The 21,092-nt window shown below is 44.3% G+C and overlaps 1 protein-coding gene across 2 annotated transcripts in view; it reads right to left on the reverse strand.

The window, feature by feature from the left end:
- Positions 1-17,133, reverse strand: part of LOC147605022 (Tetratricopeptide repeat (TPR)-like superfamily protein) — a 105,766-nt gene extending 88,633 nt beyond the window's left edge. Inside the window, exons 1-11 of one of the 2 annotated variants that reach the window (XM_086794382.1) lie at positions 16,914-17,133; positions 16,504-16,581; positions 16,087-16,206; positions 15,819-15,859; positions 14,428-14,639; positions 14,136-14,290; positions 4,828-5,040; positions 4,149-4,727; positions 3,196-3,759; positions 2,950-3,105; positions 2,669-2,826 (exon numbers count right to left, since the gene is read on the reverse strand). In XM_086794382.1, the coding sequence (XP_086650508.1) occupies positions 2,669-2,826; positions 2,950-3,105; positions 3,196-3,759; positions 4,149-4,727; positions 4,828-5,040; positions 14,136-14,290; positions 14,428-14,639; positions 15,819-15,859; positions 16,087-16,206; positions 16,504-16,581; positions 16,914-16,940 (2,303 nt within the window). In that variant the 5' untranslated portion in view covers positions 16,941-17,133. Of the gene's footprint in view, positions 1-2,668; positions 2,827-2,949; positions 3,106-3,195; positions 3,760-4,148; positions 4,728-4,827; positions 5,041-12,227; positions 14,291-14,427; positions 14,640-15,818; positions 15,860-16,086; positions 16,207-16,503; positions 16,582-16,913 lie in introns of both variants that reach the window. The other variant, XM_086794381.1, reaches the window with a different exon arrangement.
- Positions 17,134-21,092: the final 3,959 nt, after the last annotated feature.

The raw sequence follows: 21,092 nt of genomic DNA on the forward strand, positions 1-21,092 counted from the left end.
CAGATGGGTGTTTGGGCCTTTGCGTGCTCACCAAACACAACTGCAGCCCATAGGCATCTTTCCACGCGCCTTCTTCAGCATGCAGTCCATGCTCGAGTCATACAAGGCTATCCCATATCCCAGCTATAAGCACCTACACAGGCCGGCTCTCTAGGGTTTCTGCTCTTAACTTCCCTCATGCAAAAACAACCATGGGACACACATCTCTACTACATACACCCTCTCTCACGCACACCCTCTCTCTCCCCTACCGTCTAGACCACACATTTCAAGCATGCGTAACAAAAAACTGCAAAACGCACCATACCTTTTAAACCGGGATCAAAACCCTAGCAAATACCACAAGAAAAAATATATGGGATTCTCAAGATACTTGCAACCATGCGTAAGACGTGCTTTTCCGCCTCCGTGTTTAGGTTCACTCTAATACCAACTTTAAGATCCCCTAAGATCTCCTAAACACAAGACAACAAGATTAGTACCAAATCAAAGGGGTGCACACTAGCTCAACTCTCAACCGTAGGTAAATCCATAGACCACTCCCAAGCCCAAAGACTAAGGCTTCTGTGGACTGTCTCCCAGGCCTAGGCATAGGCCTGTTGTCATCCAACCACACTGGTAGGCTACAATACAATAGAACAACCCAGGTCCCACTCAATAGGCTCATCCCACTTATATAGCCTCAGTCAAGCTATAAATAGCCGCTAGCTCATAAACAGCCATACTTCATGGGATAGCACTTATAAACACCTAACCCTTGTAATCACTAATCCTCAGGGTACCCTAACCCAAGATTAGGCCCAACTAACCATGTGGTTAGCATCAAGAACATAACACAAAGGCACGTGGATGAGCAACAACATCTTAAGGTTAACCTTGGGAGGAAAACCAAGGTGATGATCTTTAACACCTGTCAAATGGCATCGAAACACCATTTCACCTATGTGGGAGATCCGATGAATACAGTCACATCTTACATATATTTGAGAGCCACTTTCACTGGCCTGATGTTCAACATACGCCCAGCAGCCCAGGCTAGACTGACAAGACGCTACGCAGCTCTAGCCCTCCTTGTGACAGTCTTTTCAGACACAATTCAAGGAAAGGGATGCTCTTTGACACCTTAGTAACCCCTGCAGTGATGTATGGAGCCCCCTTCTGGACGCTAGATCTTGGTGAGGAGAACTGGAGGAGGATTGAGAAGCTTCAGATTATGATGCTTTCCCGCATGATCCGGAGCGTACCGTCGGTACCACAACCTATCATCTTTGTAGAGTTCGGGGCAGCCCCACCTGGTGATAGATATACTTTTCCACACACTGTCTATGTTCATGTGGATGCTCATGGGCACTCACCGAATGGTGTACATGATTTGCAGTGTTTCGGATGTGCTTCTACAGCTTTCTTTTGTGAGTATTGGTCTTATGCGGACACTCGTCTCATCGACTCCCCTAAGCTGGATATTCTAGATGGGTGAGGATGATACCCCACACACACGTGCTTCTTTTTGTATTGCCATGATATGGAGATAAACATTTTTCATATGTGTCCAGAGATGCCTATTCTCATCACCATTGTACATGTAGCTAGTTCTTGTTTATGTTATTCTTGATCGAGTTATGTCATGGAACTATTGTAACTCTTTGTTTGGCCTCATAGACCCTTGAGACCCTTAATATAACTTTCTCTCTCTCTCTCTCTCTCTCTCTCTCTCTCTCTCTCTCTCTCTCTCTAGTTCTAGATTTTTGTTATCTTTCTTTATTACTATTTTGTACCCCGGATGATGTACCTCATGGATATGATGTAACCTTTTGGTCTCATAGGTCATTTTGGCCTTTTGAAGACGTTAATACAACTTTCTTTCTTTCTTTCTTTCTCTCCAGATCAGCTGTACTTGCTCGAGGACCAGCACAGAGAGCTCTCACCGACTTCTCCCATACCAGCACTTCGAGGGCCGATCCACCCACCATACCCGGACCACACGCTAGTGCAGGAGCTCAGCCGAGAGGTGTGACACTCAACAGAGCCACTGAGTTATGCTAAGCTCAATGCCCCAGACCCCATGGCCCTCGCCCACGGCCACGCCGCCTCAGGAGGATCCGGGCCATCATCTCCCATCATTGCAGGACCTTCTTGCGCCGGCTCATTTTTACCACCTTGAGCACCATGTCATAGCGGCCCATGAGGGATGTATTAGGGTGATATGAGAGCATTTTATAGTTCTAGATTTTTGTTATCTTTCTTTATTACTATTTTGTATCCAGGATGATGTACCTCGTGGATATGATGTAACCTTTTGGTCTCATAGGTCATTTTGGCCTTTTGAAGATGTTAATACCTGGCCATACTCGTCAGCCCCATGCTTGACATTTTGGAGAGTGGTATACCATCTACTCGGAGTTGATGTTGCTCCCATGTTTTTATGTTCTTAGTATTCCATGATGAGTTTCCATGGACATTTTTGTATCACCCCAGTGAGATAGCCATATTTATGTTTTCTTTCTGTTTTATTTTCCATTCCATGATGAGATATGCCATGGACATTATTGTATCACTTTGGTCTCACAGGCCCATTGGATCTTTAGTAGACGCTTAATATATCTTTCTTTCTTTCTTTTTCTTTCTCCCCCCCCCACCCCCCAAAAACATGCAAAGTGAAGATTCATACTTGAAGGAGAGCGCTTTCTCAAAATGCATAAATGATTTCTGACAAACTTCCCGCCATGTAGAATCCTTGACCACGATATGTTGTCGTTGATTGTACGACGGAGCCACATTTTGTAAAGTGTCATAGTACACAAGGGCAAGCAGCTCGTGCACACTACTCTGAAAATTCACCATGCAATCCCAAGGGTTTTACTCACATATTTGTTGACTCACACTTGGAAGTGAAAGAAGCCAAGCTTGAGAAAGAACAAACAATGCACTATGAAGCATGTTTTTGACAACCTCTTGTTCCGGAGTCTTTGCCAGAGCCAAGCTCATCAAAAGGCACCGTCTGGTGCGCCGCCTGCCCGTCTCCACTCTTTTCATAAGACGTGTGTTTTTATGCCATTCCATTGCACTGCATGTTTTGCTACCATCATTTAGCATCAAATCCACTTCCTGCAAGCATACACAGCCTGTTCAGCATTTCCAAATCCCCTCAATCTAGGCCTATAATCATCTGAAAAAACTCCCCAAAAACAAAATCACCTCATCGAAGAGATTTGCAAGCTTGTGCCAGCTCTCAAAGCGCGAAAAGTTATACAATAAGTCATACTTGAATAGCTTGGCATTTTGCTCCACAAATTCTTCTCCCTCTTTTGTAAACACAAACCCTGGCCATTTGTCACTGGCACACGTCTCCTCCACCTGTGTTAGAAGATAATACAAGTTCCCATGAACCTCCTGATACAGTCCAGATTTCATGCTATCATCATCATCAAGCATATAGTTTAGATGACTTTCCACAGCTTTATTGCCTTCTTTCTCCTTCACAACGACATCAATTGGTGACATTGTTGACCCTTCAAAAGTCCCACAACCACCTTGTCCTTCTAGAATACTTCTTGTGTGAGATGAAGTTCTCAAAGCATACCCTAAAACTTCTCTTATGCCAACATGGTTGAGAACCATGCAAGAGAGCTTGCCTTCATCAAAATCCATGCTATCAAGGATTGTATCAATGGCATTATTTTCCAACACATTTTCAGGTGGATGCGGAAAGTGCTGCCGAATCGCCCTCAACACTTTGCGAAGCTTGACCAAGCATGCTTTCTGCCAAGCATATCTGCAATTTAGAATCTGGAAACTAATAACACAACATGACTACACACCCTTAAGTACGATAATAGACATGCAAATAACAAATCCATTGTAAATTATCATGTGCACACACACACACACACACACACGTACATACATCAATGCATTAGATACCATACATACATACACACATATTACAGACATACATAAACACTCACATTACATTACATACATACATACAAACAAACATATAGGAGCAGACTACGTAGGGAGGCTGCAGATAAGATCACAAGAGCAGTAGAAAAAAAATGCACAAGTAAAAACAATGCCCACTTTTTGATAGATAGCCCCATTCTATGACAAGATGGATCACACATGCCAGTAATTAACTAAATTTTTACCGTGCAAACCCTTGCATAAGGAAGCAGGTATTGGAAAACTTCAGCACACTGTTCCTTTGTTTGATAATCTCCCAAGCTTGTGTTTGCATGCACGGCCAGGCCATCTTGACCACCAGTCGACTCCAAACCACCCCTCAGATTCAAGCCATACAAACAGAAGAAGCTTTGATCCAGGGCAATATCAAGACCCAGATCGGTTTTTCTCTTTTCTATATCACCAACTTGTTCACTGCAACCAGATGTGAGAGCCATCTTCCCTCTTTTTTCCACATGGCATTCTTCAAATCCTTCAATCCTCTTCTCCTTTACTGAAGCTTCATCAGCTCTAAATAGGCCATCATCACAGGCAGGGCTAACCATAGCCGCCTGTTTACCATCTTCAACTTTTGATTTGCAAAAGGTTTCATCAGCTATAGAGCTGCTTTCTCCCGGTGTGGCAGCCTTTAGCTTCATTTCCAAAAGTAGAAAGTGTTTGATAGCCATTTTAAGAAAGACCCCTTCCCCACCTTCACAAGCCTTACCTGCACAACAGAGGCCGCGCTCTGCAAGCACATCATGAACTCTTACCAAGAGCTCTACCTGCCATCATGCCAGGTCACATTGACCATGTTTACACCTAAGAAGTTCAGACAAAAGCTTTTAAAAAACAAAGTAAGCTTGGAAAGACTACTCAACCAACCTGTTCCTTGATTGAAGTTTCTGAGTGGAAGTGCTGAAGTCTGCAAAAGGCAACTGCTGCATCCACAAAGCAAGTAGCCTCTAACTGCTCTGAAGGATCTGAGACTACCACAGCCAGACCAGAAGACCTCCGAGCAGCTCGCAACATGGATATGTGACACATCATTGTTAGAAGAAGTTGCTGCATATATCCCAGTAGCTTTACATCGAGAGACTGCAACAAATTGATTAAAAAATAAATGACATGGGCTTTACATCAGCAGACTGCAATAAATTGATTAAAAAATAAATGCCATGGGCTTCACATCGAGAGACTGCAACAAATTGATTAAAAAATAAATGCCATGGGCTTGCCTTTGATCTTGACTAGAGGAAAACAGTTTATAAATACAACAGGCACTACTAAATCCTTAATTTTAAAAGACTGATAAATTAGATCTCAAAACTGATCAAATAAAATTTAAATTAAAACTATAAGGTATTGAAAATTCATAAGGGGATGCACATAGAGAGTGTGTGAAAACAGTATTTTTCCCAGCCCTAAAAAGGGGATTTTTTTGGGTATTTTTGGTTTTATTTGGGGTTTTTTGTCTTGGCTGCTGGCCTACAGCCTTTAGGCTGACCGACCAGCACTCCCCCTTGATATATATAGCCTTGCCTCATCACTTCACCAAGTGTACCATTTCATTGCACATATCCGGTACCATATGTTGCTGTTGCTGCTGCTTCTGCCGGGCTCTACACAACACAGCCTCATCCTCCTCGCCTGACATTCAGCACTTCAGTGTTTCTGGTCTGGCCACACATCGGGACAGCAGCCCACCCTCTGCTACAGGCCACACCGTGGGACAGCAGCCCTCTCTGCTACATCCTTTACATCAGCGTTTTATTTCAGCCTTACATCAGGCTTACATCCTTTACATCAGCGTTTTATTTCAGCCTTACATCAGGCTTACATCAGCGCTTACATCAGCACTGACATCAGCGTTTATCATCAGGCTTACATCAGGCATACATCAGCGTTTTACTTCCACATTCTTCAGCGTTTTACATCAGCCTTGCATCAGGATTACATCTGCATACATCAGCACTTCATCTGCGTTTTACATCAGCATACATGAGCGCTTACATCAGTACTTCATCAGCATTTTACATCAGCATACTTCAGCGCTTACATCAGCACATCATCAGTGTTCACATCAGCGCCTACATCAGCATATCATCTGCGTTTTCTCCACAGCTCATGGGACAGCAGCCCCCTCTGCTATACATAGAGCACTTCAGCATTTTTGCTTCAGCTCTCACCATCGGGACAGCAGCCCACTCTCTGCTACATCATACCATCCGGACGGCAGCCCACTCTCTGCTCATCTTCACCATCGACATCACCTCAGGACCCAGGTACACAGCACCCGTGTCACCTCTCTGCTCCTCACCACCATTCAGGCACGAAGCACCATTGTCATCAGAGCCTGCACCCTTCAAGTCTTGCAGCCCCCTTGTCATCAGAGCTTGCACCACCACCACCACCACTCGGGACGGCAGCCCTCTCTGCTCTTCATCTACCACCTCAGGTACAGCAGCACCCTTGACACCAGAGCCTGCATCACCTCATCTTCCATTGCCACTACCACCTCGGAGTGCCTCTGCTTCCACCAACGTGAGCCTTCGACACCGACCACCTCTCGGAGTGCTTTGCCTCACATCGACGCGAGCCTTCGTCATCGACCATGCTTCAGCTCCGACATCATCTCTGCTTCTGCACTGATCTTTCTACTCAAAGTCACCTCACATCAGAGGGCTCTTGTACATATTTGCACTCACCATTATATATAGACTCACTCACATATTTCATGCTGTGTTGTTTTGCTTTGATCTCTCGTAAATCTGGTCCTTTCGTCCTTTTGCCCTCACAGAGAGAGAGAGAGAGAGAGAGAGAGAGAGAAGAAGAAGATTGTATTAACGTTTACAAAAGACACGAAAGATCTACTTGACCAAAAAGATGTTACACATGATCCATGAGTAAACTAGATGTCTAAGACAACATGAAAAAAGAAAAACTATCTACCACAAAAAAAGGGGCTACGTACTATCTGGAGTGTCCAGACTCATCATGTGACATCCTCCTGATGGATGGCGTATAGAACCGCAATATCCACTACATGGACGAGAGAGAGAGAGAGAAGAAGAAGAAGAAGATATATTAACGTCTTGCAAAAGACCCAACAGGTCTATGAGACAAAAAAGACAACATAACAAAAAGAACTAACACTAATCCCTAGGTAAATGTAGATATGTATGGATCATCATCGTTATCCTCATCATGGAGGATCACCATCCTCATCATCATGGATACAAAGTGGGTGTAGAGGACACGGGTGTGTGTGGAGACGGAGCTATCCATTGATGCATGGTAGGGGTCCATAAAGGATGTCCAGCATCAGCGAGGGGGTGAAGGGCCCCTAGATCTGCAGGGCTGAGGAGAAGCTGGGACGAGGTAGCAGCTACAGATGCTCAGTTGGCGGGCAAGGATCTCATCAATCTAGGGCTGGTGAGCTTGGGGCACTCGAGGTCCAAGAGGGTGAGGCCGTCTAGCTCTTTGAAGTGCGGTGGCACAAGGCAAGGTAACTCCAGTCGAGGGGCAAGATGGTGGGCCCCTCGTCAATACTGTGGTGGCCTCATTCGTCTAAGTGTCCTCCTCCTATGGGCAGAAAAAACTGGTGTTGGTAGACTGAGATGGGTGCCGGGGTCGAGGATCTATGAATGGTAACTCTCTATGTCGTCGGATCTCCAACAGGAAGAGTCCGAGACAACATTGATCTAGATACTCCATAACTCGAGATAATGGCCCAAACCCCTTTCTAAATAGGCAGGGGAATCTCCCCCTGATCTCATAATACACCAGGCACTGACAAATATAATGCTCATCAAACACTACTCCTCAATGGCACAATCTACAAAGTCTGCTCTCTCTAGGGATCCCTGATGCTCTGCCAACCTCAATCTTGAGCCTATGGGATGAAACCTTGAGCCAACCAAGTACTATCATCATGGCATGTGACATGAAAACATCAAGGTACCCTAAATCCATCCTTTGTGAGCCTCCGAAAATGGTCACTGTAATACTGCATCTTGGGTGGTAGGGCCTCCAAGGCATCTCACCCTCTCAACTATTGACTCAGAGAAAGCAATAATGCCCCAAATCATGTCTGATGGAACCCCAAGGATCTGTAGGCGCTGTAGCAGGCGATCTCGTGGCATCGTATCAAAGGCTTTACGGAAATCCACAAAGCAACAATAGAGGCATCGGCTGTCAGCCTTGGCCTGCTCAATGAGGCTCCTAAGTGTCAAGATGTGATCAAGGTAGAGAAGGTCCACCTGAACCCTACCTTGCCACTCATGCCCCTCTCTCTGCCAATAAGCTGAGCTCTGTCTCCAGCACGGATCCATATAGCTTGGCCAAGGTATGGCCGATCATAATGGTCCTGTAGTTATTGGGTTCCATAGTGTTCCCAACTTTGTGTATGGGTGAGATGATGTTTGATAACCAAGTGTGGGGAAAGCCTTCCGCCAGTGCCCTGTTAAACATGTAAGCCAAGAGGGGTGCAAGGGTGTGGGCTGCATGTGAGAAATGCTCTGATCTAATCCCCTCGTGATCCTGGAAGTGGCCGTTTTGGGGTTTCCGGATGGCCTTTTCCACCATGGTTGATGTGAAGAAAGTGGATGTATTTGGGTGAGTTTCGGGTGGGTGTGGGAGTGGAGGCTGATTGGGAATATGGTAAAGTGAGTGTGCATAAGTGTGCCAGATGTGAGGATCTATGATGGATGTGGGTGGGCATCGTTCCCTCGACCTATGCCAAGCCTCCTCACAGTCGCCGCTCAAGAAGAGTTGGTAGATCTCCCAGTATTGCTCTCTCACATATGCTCGTTTCTTGCGGCAAGTGAGAGAGTGGTTAATCCTTTGAGCATCACGCTCGAGGATTTGACCAGTAGCTACCTCTCGCTTGAGACGAGCACATATGGTGCGGCACTCATCATCATATCAACAATTCTGGGGCATGGTACCCATCCGAGGCTTAGAATTGGAGCCGGGGGTGTATGGAAAGCTGGCTATGACAGCAGAAATTATGGTGTCAATGAGTTGGGAGGGGAGGGTGGAAAGGGGAACTCATGGGTTCATATCTACCAAACCACGATCAATGTTGTTGGCTTCTATGTGGCCACATTCATGTGTGAAGCGGATTTTGGTATAGCAGGAGATGGGTCGGGGTGGCGGTGGGCTGGGTGGTGTACAAGCAATGGAGAAGGAGAGGTAGGTGTGGTTGGCTCCAAGAGGGCATGTATGGATGGTGAACTCAGAGATGAGTGAAGCAAGCTCAGGGGATCCCATAATATAATCCACCATGCTAGATCCTCCACTATATGGAAAGCTTGTGAGTCCTCCGGATAGGAGCCACTCTACCATCCCGTTATAAATAACGAGACCATCCCAAGAACCCAACTCCAAGAGAGAGAGAGAGAGAGCTATATTCACATCAATGGAGGGCCACATTGACCCATGAGACCAAGAATAATGCATGGTGACTAGTAGTACTATGATAAAATATGCATAAGGCGTCTTTAAATCCTACTAGAAAGCATCAAAGAGTAAAGGAAACCCAAGAAGTAGTAGAGTCTGCCATGAGATAAGGAAATCTGTCATCCATTAGAGACTGATAGCGTTAACACAACCGCTTGACAATCTCCTTTGAAACCCTAGACTGTGTGATTCCTGCCAAGCATGATCCATGTTGCCCTAGAGTGAGAGGAGCTATGAAAATTTACAAATTATAGCTACCGTTGAGTAGCAAAGAGAGGGAAGGTGGTTGTCAAATGTTGGAGACAATGGTGTCTTGACTCTCAATGCTAGTAAGGGCACGTGATACTACTGAGGGTGGATGAGTTTGGCATCACTATGAACATTGGAGGGATACACTATAGGTGGGGAGAACAATATGAGAGGTGAGCTTAGTGTTACATGCATTGCAAAAGCGTGAACTTGATTAATGCTAAGCAAGAAAAAGAACACCAATCCTTTTGTTTTCACACAAAAGACGAGATGTAACCCTAATCTACTCGATATTCCAAAACATGAATATGTACAATGGTTCTTGGATCTAGACTTAGATCCACTTCATGCATGCTAACCTATTGTGCATACAAAAGATGTCTTGCTGAAGTCACAGCTTGGTCATGCTCTCTAGATGTACGCATAGAGGAGGAAAGTAAGCATTTAGTTTATGCATAGCATGCAAGAGTCAGATCCGATTTATCTTGCGTTCTTGCCTGGAGCCGCCTCGGGCTACTCTGTGGGGATTCTTGCCAACACCTGAGAGATGCTTGAATTAGGGTTGAAGCCACCTTTATATAGGGTTCATAGTTGGCTGATTATTGGCTGTTTTAAGGTCGGCCAGCACTTACGATTCAAAACCATCATTAAAAACTCCATTAAACTTGTTCATACTGTGCCCCAAAGCTGTCCCATCCATACATGTCCTAGGCACCTCCAAGCACCTACTGGACTGTCCAAATTACCCAAATTGGACCATATTCTGCCCCTTATCTGCCTAAGAGACGGCCAACATTGAGATCCATGTCCATATGGCACTCACAAATGTGATGCGCATAACATGTCCTCCTGCTAAACTTGGAGCACTGGCGCACATGATGCACCTTTGCTCCATGCTCCTTTGCCCCTTGAGTCTCGTCCACTAGTAGGCTCTAGCTTTGTTCCCAACACACAAGGCTTGATCACCAATAGAGTCCCTAATAGAGTGACAACCATTGGAACTGCTGAATCACTAATAGTTCAACCTCCTCCTCACTAGATTCGGAAAGACTCTTCGGAATCTCTTTGAAGACTGACAGGCTAACCTCCTCCTCCTTTAAACGGGATTCCGAGAGGTGCACCTCCTTGGAAATTGTCGGGTTAATCACATCCTCTTCCAAATGGGATTCGGAAAGATCCACCCGAAGGTCTTTGGGAGCGGACATTGAAAGTGTTTCCATCATGCCTTATACAGGATTTGGCAAAATCCTCGATCTCTAGCATCTACATCACGGGAAACTGAAGGTCTTCAAAGAATAAAACTGTGTTGTCTATGACTCTACCGCCATTGACATCCGTACTTTCTCAGGATCTTCCACTAGCCTACACTCCGTAGTTGGGGAAATGGTACTTCTTATCCAAGAAGCTCTCAAGCATCCTTGCAAACTCCCTCTTGCTAAGTTTCAACCTTGGGAGGACTCTACACCTTTGTTCCTTTGTCTACGGGCTCTACAGTAGTCAATGATGCACCATAAACCATGCTTTATTGGAATCACGCTTCAATCGCTACCATCCTCTATTGAACTAAGGCTTCATACTCTACCATCCTCTTTTGGAAACAGGCTTCAAGCTCATCTTGTTCCCTTTTGTACCGTTATTCATCTTTCCATCTCCAATGCTCTAATCGGATCTCATACTCCCACTGTAACTTCTCTTTGCAAGCAATATTGCTCTCCATCAATTACGGATGTGACTGGAAGTATGCCAAAGATGATTTCCCCCCTATCTAGGCTTGACCTAACTGCAGGCAACACTACATGTACGACTCATGCAAAGAACCCTAACAAACATGCACAAAACTCCTTTCCATCACCTCACGGCAACTAGAGCTTATAAAATTCTGCTCCCTCCACCTTGGATACAGACACATGCAAATCTGTTATGGCATGTGAACAAACCTCTTTGCTGGTGGAAAGCCTCTTTGACCACAGTTTGGAAGAGCAAATTGCCTCTCAAACGACAACTTTTTTTGTGGAGATGCATTGTGGGTGCACTCCCAGTTGGCACCTTCTTAGCTAAGAGAAGCAAGAGGTGTTCTCATCGACAAGGGACAGTATTCATTTGTTACGGGGAAGCCCCTCTTCTCATGCTCTCCTGGATAGACTATCAGGGTACTTGAGAGTGCGATTCCCCGACAACTTCGGGAAATTCTTCTGGATGTTCGGGCGCCTTTCTTCGCCTTTGCCAGATTACACAGTTTTCCTTTCCTGGACAAGAAACTGGCTTTGTGGACAATCTACCGTGCAAGAAATCAACTGATTTTCTGCCATGAGGAGATCATATGCTTCGCTTTTTTCAGGAGGTCTCTTTACCTTTCACTCCGAGATTCTTTTGACCTCAGAGATCTTTCCTTTCAACGGTTGGGGGTGTTTTCCCACTGTGTCTGATATCTGACTAGTAGTTGTCCCACCTTGGGACAGGTATGAATGTACCATACAATCCTTAAAAAAGTGTGTGTGTGGAGAGAAATTTACATTTTCCTTGCTAAGCAAATAATACTTGGTCTTGCATTTTTCAAAATACAAAGTATTTACCACTGCTGAAGATTTATCAGGAACCTTCTGATCAAAGTCAGCCAGACACCTGCTTATGCGTTTCACCTCCTCTGCTGCCACCTTGAACCAATCCCCATTTGTACCTTCTGCTTGGAGATGCCCTGTACCCTGCACCAAACTATTTGAAGCTCCCTTCATATTGGCAATGCCTGCAGTAAAAAAGTGTATATGCATTCTCCGCACATAACACTGCAAGGCCACATTAAAATTCTTGGGCTCAGATTTCTCACATGCACTAACAAGCATATCCAAAGCTGTGAGTTCTGTAGAAAAATCAGTTGCATGCTTCTTGCCAGCCACCAGTGGTGTTCCTTTGTCCCCACCTTCCAAAAACAAGATAGGTGCAAGAAGCTCTATTAGGTCTGCATATTGGCCGCCTTCCAGCATCCGGGCAGCTGAGTGTGAAAGAAGATCCTGAATTTGGACTTCATGAAGCTTATGCCGTACCGTTTCAGCAGAGATTTGCTTGTCAGCTTTGCAGTATGGAAGGTTAACCATAACAACTTCTGTTTCATTTCGTTCCCTGGATTCAAGAATCGCAAGACACTTATAAAAATCTTCCCTGCCCTTCTCACAGCTTCCCTGATAATATCGTACACGGCCACTGACCCAGTAAAACCGCACCCAGAAAGACCACCAACAGCCTTCTATGCCAGCATCCAAAAGCTCAGATTTTCCTTCCATCTTCTGCTGTCTCGGGTCCAAGCTTTCCAAGTGTTCTGGCACTGCAGCCCCAACAACAGCAGCATCAAATGACGAGATTGTAGCAGCAATGCAATCTAGTATCCTGCAAAGGTGGTAATCGCAATCCTCCAAAAAGCCTGTCATCTCAATCTCCCCTGTAGCAGAAGAGGCCATGTCCATGTACACCTCAGCAAGAAAAAGGCTAGAAGATAGGCTCAATTTTTTTGAAACACTCCTGATAAATTTCTCTAACCGTATGAGATCTGTCCAGCTTTCGAGAGCCTTGACACTGCTCAAAGACATTCTTTCAAGTAGCTTCTGAGCAACGTGGTACAAACCACTGTTCACAGCGTTCTCTCTAAGGAAACACAAGACTTCTCTTCCCTCCACATAATCCATAGCTTGGGGTTTCTCTTCCTCTGAGGTACTGGGAAATAGTGGAGGTACATTATTCTCTAGACTCTCCTTACAGATTATGTATGGCTGGAGTAGTGTCATAAGTCCCTCAAAGGAAACCTTGTTTTTACTCACCTCTAATTGTATGCTGTCGGGTTCTTCACTTTTATCAAACTTGCGTGTTCTGATTCTTTCAAGCCTAGTGCTGCGTCTTTCTAAAGGTGGCTCCTCATCAGTAGACGCATCTCTCTCCTTCAGAGTGCTTGCTCTATCACAGCCTGCATCAAGTCCAGAAGAGACGTCTAGTTTCAGCTTTTTCCCACAGGAAGAGCCCTCTGTGTCATCAAAAATGCCTTGAGAAGCATATGCTGCTTGATTTTCTATGCCATTGGAGTCCATAATTGGTGTGTGCATCTCAACCTCATTAATAACTTTTCCCCTGAGAAAGAATGTAGCAGCTGCATTTGCGATTAATGCATTCGGAAGCCCCTTTAATGTTATTTCATTAGACTGTATGGTATCAAGGTCCTTCGTGACAGCAACACTTATGGTATCAGAGCCCTGCATGACAGCAACTCTCTTTGCATTGTCCTCAATAGCTGCCAAAATTTTGCTTACAAGCTCAGTCAATGAAGCCTCTTCAAGGTTCAGCTGTAAGACATTTCTACATGAAGCTTCTTCTCCAACGGTGGAGTCTTCTAGGTTGCGCTTCTTAGAGAATGACAAGCTGTAGTGCTGTGGTCTTAGCTTATCTATGCCACGCAACATCATTGAGTATTTATTTGGTTTCTCAGAACCTTCCTTTACCTCAGCAGGATTCACATTGTCTTCTATAACACGCCGTATCAACACAGCCCTAGGGTGGGATGGCGAGATTTTAAGAAGCCGCTTGACTACAGATAAGCATGCAGCTTCATCCCCAATGGCAATCAAAACCTCCACAAGCTTCTCCATGCAGGCCCCTGCAATAAAACACCCATCAGAAGATAAGGTCAGCTTCCGTTCTTTTACCTATTTCTTCATCAAACTCCTCCTTTTACCTATTTCTTCATCAAACTCAACACATCTCCATGCATATTTCAGGAGAGGAGAAGCTTACAGTGATGTGGACTACAGTGAAGGCCTTGTTCAAAGGCCCAGCGTGCAATACTATACGAGCCAAGCAAGCAGGCTAGAGTGCCTAGTCGGTTCCAGAGTGTAACATCATTCCCATCAATGGATACAGCATGAAGGAAGCACTGCAAAGCATCTTTGTGTAGATGTAAACCCTGCTTGAAGAATGCTTCAGCCAAGTTCCTGAATGCCAAAAACCTGGAAGCCTCATTCAAAAAAAAGATAATCTAATTAGAATGGTGCAAACCACCTCCGTGAAAACTCCATGAAGCCAGAACTGCTGAGCAATCTAATACACTACTGAATTCAAAGGCTTTTGAACTTGCCTTTTTAACACTGGTTACAGAATAGTGGCTGCCTGCATCAGCAAGACAGGCAATCTTGCCCCTCCAAATTCCCACCTGTCCCCTGGCGAGGGCTGTTCTATAACCAGCCTTATAGGTTGGTTACAGAACAGTCAGCAGGGCCCCATCACGGCTGCCTTGACTGGACACCATTTTCTTCCTACCAGAACCCATCAGGGATGGACTGCCCATCCAACTCCCCACTCGTCCCATGGGTTCCACTCACAGATCCGACCATTTTAAGAGCCTGCACATATGCTTTTCCAGCTGCCCACCAGCCCCCCGTAGACATTGCACACATACCTGATCTTACCTTTACAAACCTAAGCATTTCCACCCAAATAGGAGATACACAGACTTTACAATCAAATATGGAATATGTACGGCAGTATAAAATTGTAGCCCCAGGCATCTTCACTGAAATGTATCATGGCATGATATCAAATTTTACAGAGGCACATCAAAACCCAGAGATGTCTACCCATAGTGCACTGCTACACTTTGGAGTCAGTAGATAGGAGTGAGACAACGGTACTGTTGTTACGCAGATGTCTACCCATAGTGCACTGCTACACTTGGGAGTCGGTAGATAGGAGTGAGACAACAGAGGCAGATGTACACCTTCATTTTAGGTGGGTTCACTGAAATGTATCACCCGCACCCCCAGTGTACACCTATGATCAAGACCCCTTCATAGAAACAACCTCCTTCGCCTCTTGTCCAACCTAGAAACGCTTTCAGAACATGACACCAAAGGCCATCTCCTTACTCAATCTATCACCAAGAGCTTTTCCTCTACTTTCTGCAAAAAAGCTTGCAAGCTGCTAGACCTTGCATAAAAGTATATCTACTGTATCAAATCCCCAAGAAACCATGTGATCACTTCACTCCACAAAGGGGTGGTAGAATGACAAATACAAGACAAATGCAAGGGTCCTCCAAGGGCATCCTAAACCATTGATTTGCGGGAAAAAAAAAAAGCACGCTTTACTAGAAGCCGATGTAGTGGAATTAGCTAGCACTAAACACAAACCTGAGCTGACGCATGGGATCAGAACTCATCGTGTTCTCCGTCTGCAAAACAAGCAAAGAAAAATGATGATGATAATGGGACTCAACATCCTCTTCACTGGATGAGAAAGAGAAAATGTATATTGGCGGGCCAGCTTTTGCCCACACAGTTAGCTCACAACCCACTCTACTCAAGAGGTCATGGGCTCGGACACCGAGACCCTTTTTTGGGGGGGGGGAGGGGGAGGGAGGGAGGGGGAGGGGGGATGTATGAATAACATACAACTTACTTCTGCATTGACACTCAAAGGATCCTGGATGATAGCCTGCAAAAGCTTTTGTGCTTGCTTGTATTCCCCAGCTTGCAAATGTATAAGGCTTTCATGGTACATTTGAGTGAGTCGGAACTCCTATGATGGAGAGTGTCATTAGCAACTCAATGAAGTCAAAGCGTGGTTTTTTTGACGGTGTAAGGAATCTCAAACACTAAATTAATCACTGGATTCTACATATACCCATTTTTTTTTCAGTGTTGTTAAACACATATATACAATAGGTGTCAGGGTTCAAACTGTCCCCGTGCTAGAGAGGCACAATACAATTGCCACTCAGGCAACGCCCACATTAACCATTTGTAAACTTCAAGAAAACCTAAACCTACAACACGACATGAAAGTATTGAGCTTTATCCATCAAGTAATGCAAACCTGTGCTTCTTTGGTTGGTGCCAAGGGCTGCCAATCATGTTGTGTGGCATCCACGTCATTGATTGCCGCGATGGAAAACTGACAAAAGAAGAAGCCATTAAGTTAATGGAACAAGGAAAGTATGGCCATGACCCTATTCATGTTACACACAAATGTTGATCATGTGCAAACATACATCAGGGAAAACATGGACATGATGTCATCACAGACATCAAGTGAAACATGGCCATGGCCCTCTTCATGTTGAAACACATATGATAATCGATGTCGTTACATGCAAACATAGCCCTATTACACACATATCAGTTGATGTCGTCGCATGCAAACATACATCTCGATTTAGCATCCAAAATAACCCAACAGCGTTGAAGCTTTGAAGGAAAAAGATTAACTCTTATGGGAGCTCTTACCATGGCATCAACGTTGCAATCATTCATGTGAACGTTCTGGCGGCCAAATCACTGCTGCTAATGTTTCGACCAGTACGCTGCCATCCAAAATTACACGCAGTGGTAAATCAGTACTAAACTGCACAGAAGCTTCCTTCATAAATTAAACTCACATGGCATTTTTTATTATTTTTAAAAAAAATAAAAGCTCTCTGCAATTTATACTTCTAAAAGCAAATACGACAATTCATTGCCCAATCCCTTTTTTTTTAAAGCCGAATAAGCACGCCCAACGTTTTTTGAGTGATAAATTAATTAATTCTTACTTTTGAAGTTGGCAATAGTGGAAAGGTGATCTGAAGTGTTATTACACGTGTCATATGCGCCGTATAATTGAACACACGGCATGACCCCCATAAAAGCTTGTCCTCAGCTCACCAACTGACGTGCAGGCACATCTGCGTTTTCTCATCATCGCAGCGTTCCATATGCTCATGTATTGGTCGCCTCACATCAACACTCCAACACTTGTGTACAGGTCGCCTCACATCTGTATTACCACTACTTGCTGGTCAACACACAAGTCGACGCCTCACTGGTATATCAACAAACCATCCGTGATTCTCGTATACTTCCCTTTGATATCCCTTTGGACGGTCCTCATCGTCGATCCACCAGAAATGCCTCTCGTGCCTCATTTGCCTCTGTTTTTTCTGCAGACTATGTAGCACATGATGAGCCAACTTCGTGGAAAGATGCTATTAAAATTCCATCCTGGAAACAGGCAATGGAACTCGAACTTGAAAGCATTGACCGTAATGGCACGTGGTCCCTTATGGATCGCCCTCGTCATAAGAAGGTCATTGGAACCAAATGGATTTTTTGCACCAAAAATGGTACCCTGGACACATACAAAGCCCGGCTTGTCGTGCAAGGCTTTTGCCAAAAAGAAGGCATTGATTTCGACGAGACTTTTGCTCCCACTGCTCGAATGACCACAATCCGTCTTTTACTCAATCTGGCTGCCCACCATAAATGGCCTATCTACCAGATGGATGTTAAGAGTGCTTTTTTAAATGGCATTCTTCAAGAGGAGGTCTGTGTTGACCAACCTCCGGGACTCCCTCTCCCTGGTCTTGAGGATAAAGTTTTTTGCCTACATAAAGCTCTTTATGGGCTTAAACAAGCACCCCGGGCGTGGTATCATCGCATCGACATATTTTTTCTCAGCCAAGGTTTTCACCCATCACACTGTGACCCCAATCTCTATATTCACACTGATCAAGTGCTAGTTTGCTACCTTGTTTTGTATGTCGATGACCTAATAATTTCAGGTTCCTGTGAAGACAAAATGATTGATTTCATGGCACAGCTTAGATAAACTTTTGAGATGACTAATCTCGGCCTTCTCTCATATTTCCTTGGCATGGAGGTGATCCAACATCCTAATGGTATTTTCGTATCTCAATAGAAATACTGTCTCCAACTCATTACTTCCTATTTTCCTGATGGTGCTATCCCTGTGGGGCCACTCCATTGGATCCCACCGTTAAACTCTCAAAGGAAGTGGACTCACCTCCACATGAAGAGCGAGCCTACCGACAAGTGGTTGGGAAACTTATTTGGCTCACAAATTCTCATCCTGATATCTCCTATTGTACCTCCATTTAAGCCAGTATTTCAATGCTCCAAAGGAGCCACATTGGAGTTCAGCAATGAGGGTTGCCCGCTATCTAGCAGGTACCTATTTGTATGGACTTCACTACAGTCGTGGGATCTCCTTGCATGGTTACACGGACTCTGACTCGGCTAGTGACCATGATTCTCGACGTTCTCATGGTGGTTATTTGTTCTCCCTCGGATCTGCCCCTTTCTCTTGGTATAGCAAAAAGCAGGATACTGTTGTAGGTTCTTCAGCAGAGGCCGAATACCGGGCCCTCTATGATGCCGCCACTGAGGTTATGTATCTTCGTCAACTTCTTTCCAACATCCGCGTCTCCATCGACACCACCTCTATCATCTTCGTTGACAGTCATGTGGGTGTTCATTTTCACTTTAACAGGGAATAGGTTGAGCTTGGTACCATCCGACTCCAGTACATTTCTACGGTGAACAACCAAGCAAACATCCTAACGAAGTCCGTCAACCGCCCCATTCTTGAGCGTCTTCGCAATCGGATTGGCATCGATCCACCACCATCACCCTCCGCTCATTGAGAGGGGGATCTGCCTCTTCATTCATTTTTTACCATTTTTGTATAGGGAACATGAGTCAGTGAAAACCCCATGAGGGCATGCCTCCTGTGAAAACCCAATGCATTAGATTTTTTTCATCATGCATTCCCTATTATGCACAGCATTCTGTTTTATGTGTTTGAGGCGCATATATGAATGAAAGCCCAAAAATGGGCATTCTGGCATGTGAAAACCTCTTGCATCGTGGCATTCATTCCAGTACTTCTCAATCCCAGATGCCGTACCTTGGTCAAAGCACAGAAATCCTCATCTTCGACAACCATCTTTTTCCCCTCATCTTCTCTCATGATCCCTTTTTGGTCTGAGAGGGGGGTGTGTGAAAATGTACCTAAACTATGCAGCCCAAAAAGGGCTAACTTCTTTGTTTGGTCGACTTCTTTGCTGGGCACTTTAATTCTCATATATAAATGAGGCCCTTCGCTTGTCCTCAGCTCACCAACTGACGTGCAGGCGCATATGCATTTTCTCATCATCGCAGTGTTCCATCTGCTCATGTGTTGGTCGCCTCACATCAGCGCTCCAACACTTGTGTACAGGTCGCCTCACGTCTGTATTACCACTGCTTGTTTTTGCTGGTCAGCACACAAGTCGATGCCTACATTAGCTTCTATTGCATCGCTTACAGCCAAGTCATGCGCTGATTTGACTGCAACTTGATGCCGCCTACAGCCAGTCTCAACAGCAGTTAACTGCTATTGGTCTGGGTGCCTACATCAGCTTTTCTACATCGCCTAATTTAGGTGACGAACTGGGCACCTACATCAGCTTTTCTGCATCGCCTTCTTTAGGTTGAATTTGTCACCTTCATCAAGTTACCAGCAGCGTTAACTTCACCTACTACATTGCCTACACCAACAAGTTTACTTTGTCATCTACGTCGAGTGATCTCCGACGTGTGCTTCAAGCTTATATCGACGCTTACATCAGGGTTACTCCAGCTTTGTTAACCTCGTTTTATGGTACAGTAGTTCTTTCTGCTTATCCGGAGTCTCACATAGAGCTCCTGTACTGGACTTCATCTTTTATATTGAACACCATTGCATACTATGTGTTTTACTCTGATCTTTCATATATTTGGTTCTTTGGTCTCTTTTGCCCTCACAGGTACCATCCTCCTCCACTGTACCCCGTGCTCAGTGCTATGCTTTTCCTCGAATAATCACCCCTCCTGAAGGTCCGGATACTTTGCGTAGCCTCTACGCAATGAAGAGCAAAGCACGATCATTCGGTAATTTTTTGCATATTTTTGTCTGATGTTTATTAATTTATTCTTGAAAATGATGGTCGTGTTTCCTAAAAAAATGTTGGCCATGCTTATTTTGACGTATACATACTAAACAATTTTTGATTTATGCAGATTATGTCGTGCTAGTTGCATTCCGTACCCCTGCATTTTGTAACTTTTTGACTAGTTGCATTCTAAGAATACAGAACTTTTTGACTAGTTGCATTCTAAGAATACAGAATAAGAAATATCGAGCGTTAAGCGTGTTTATTGTAATAAACAGTTATATTAAATACAATGAAAATGTTGATCGTGCTTATTTAACTGTGATAAATAGTTTTATTAAATACAATGTACTTTTTCATGCTCCCCTTTATTTTTGTAAATTCTTTTAATTACTTATTACTTCTTTAATGCTGCATCATGCACACATTGTAATGTACGTATTGTAATAAACGTTATATGTGATATTTTAAGTGGATTTACTTTTTTAAATATGTGTAATTTTAAAAAAGTAAATATCTGACTCCTGTATCATGTATCCATTCCTCAAAAAATGTAGGGCGTGCTTATTAATAAACAGTTTTATTATATACAATGTAGCTTTTCATGCTTCCCCTTTTTTTTAAAAATTCTTTTAATTACTTATTATTACCTCTTTAATGATGCATCATATACACATTCTAATGCATCTATTGTAAAAAACGTTATACGTTATAT

Source organism: Cibotium barometz, chromosome 60, assembly GCF_041138505.1.
Source record: "Cibotium barometz isolate CiBa-2024 chromosome 60, ASM4113850v1, whole genome shotgun sequence".
NCBI lineage: Eukaryota > Viridiplantae > Streptophyta > Polypodiopsida > Cyatheales > Cibotiaceae > Cibotium > Cibotium barometz.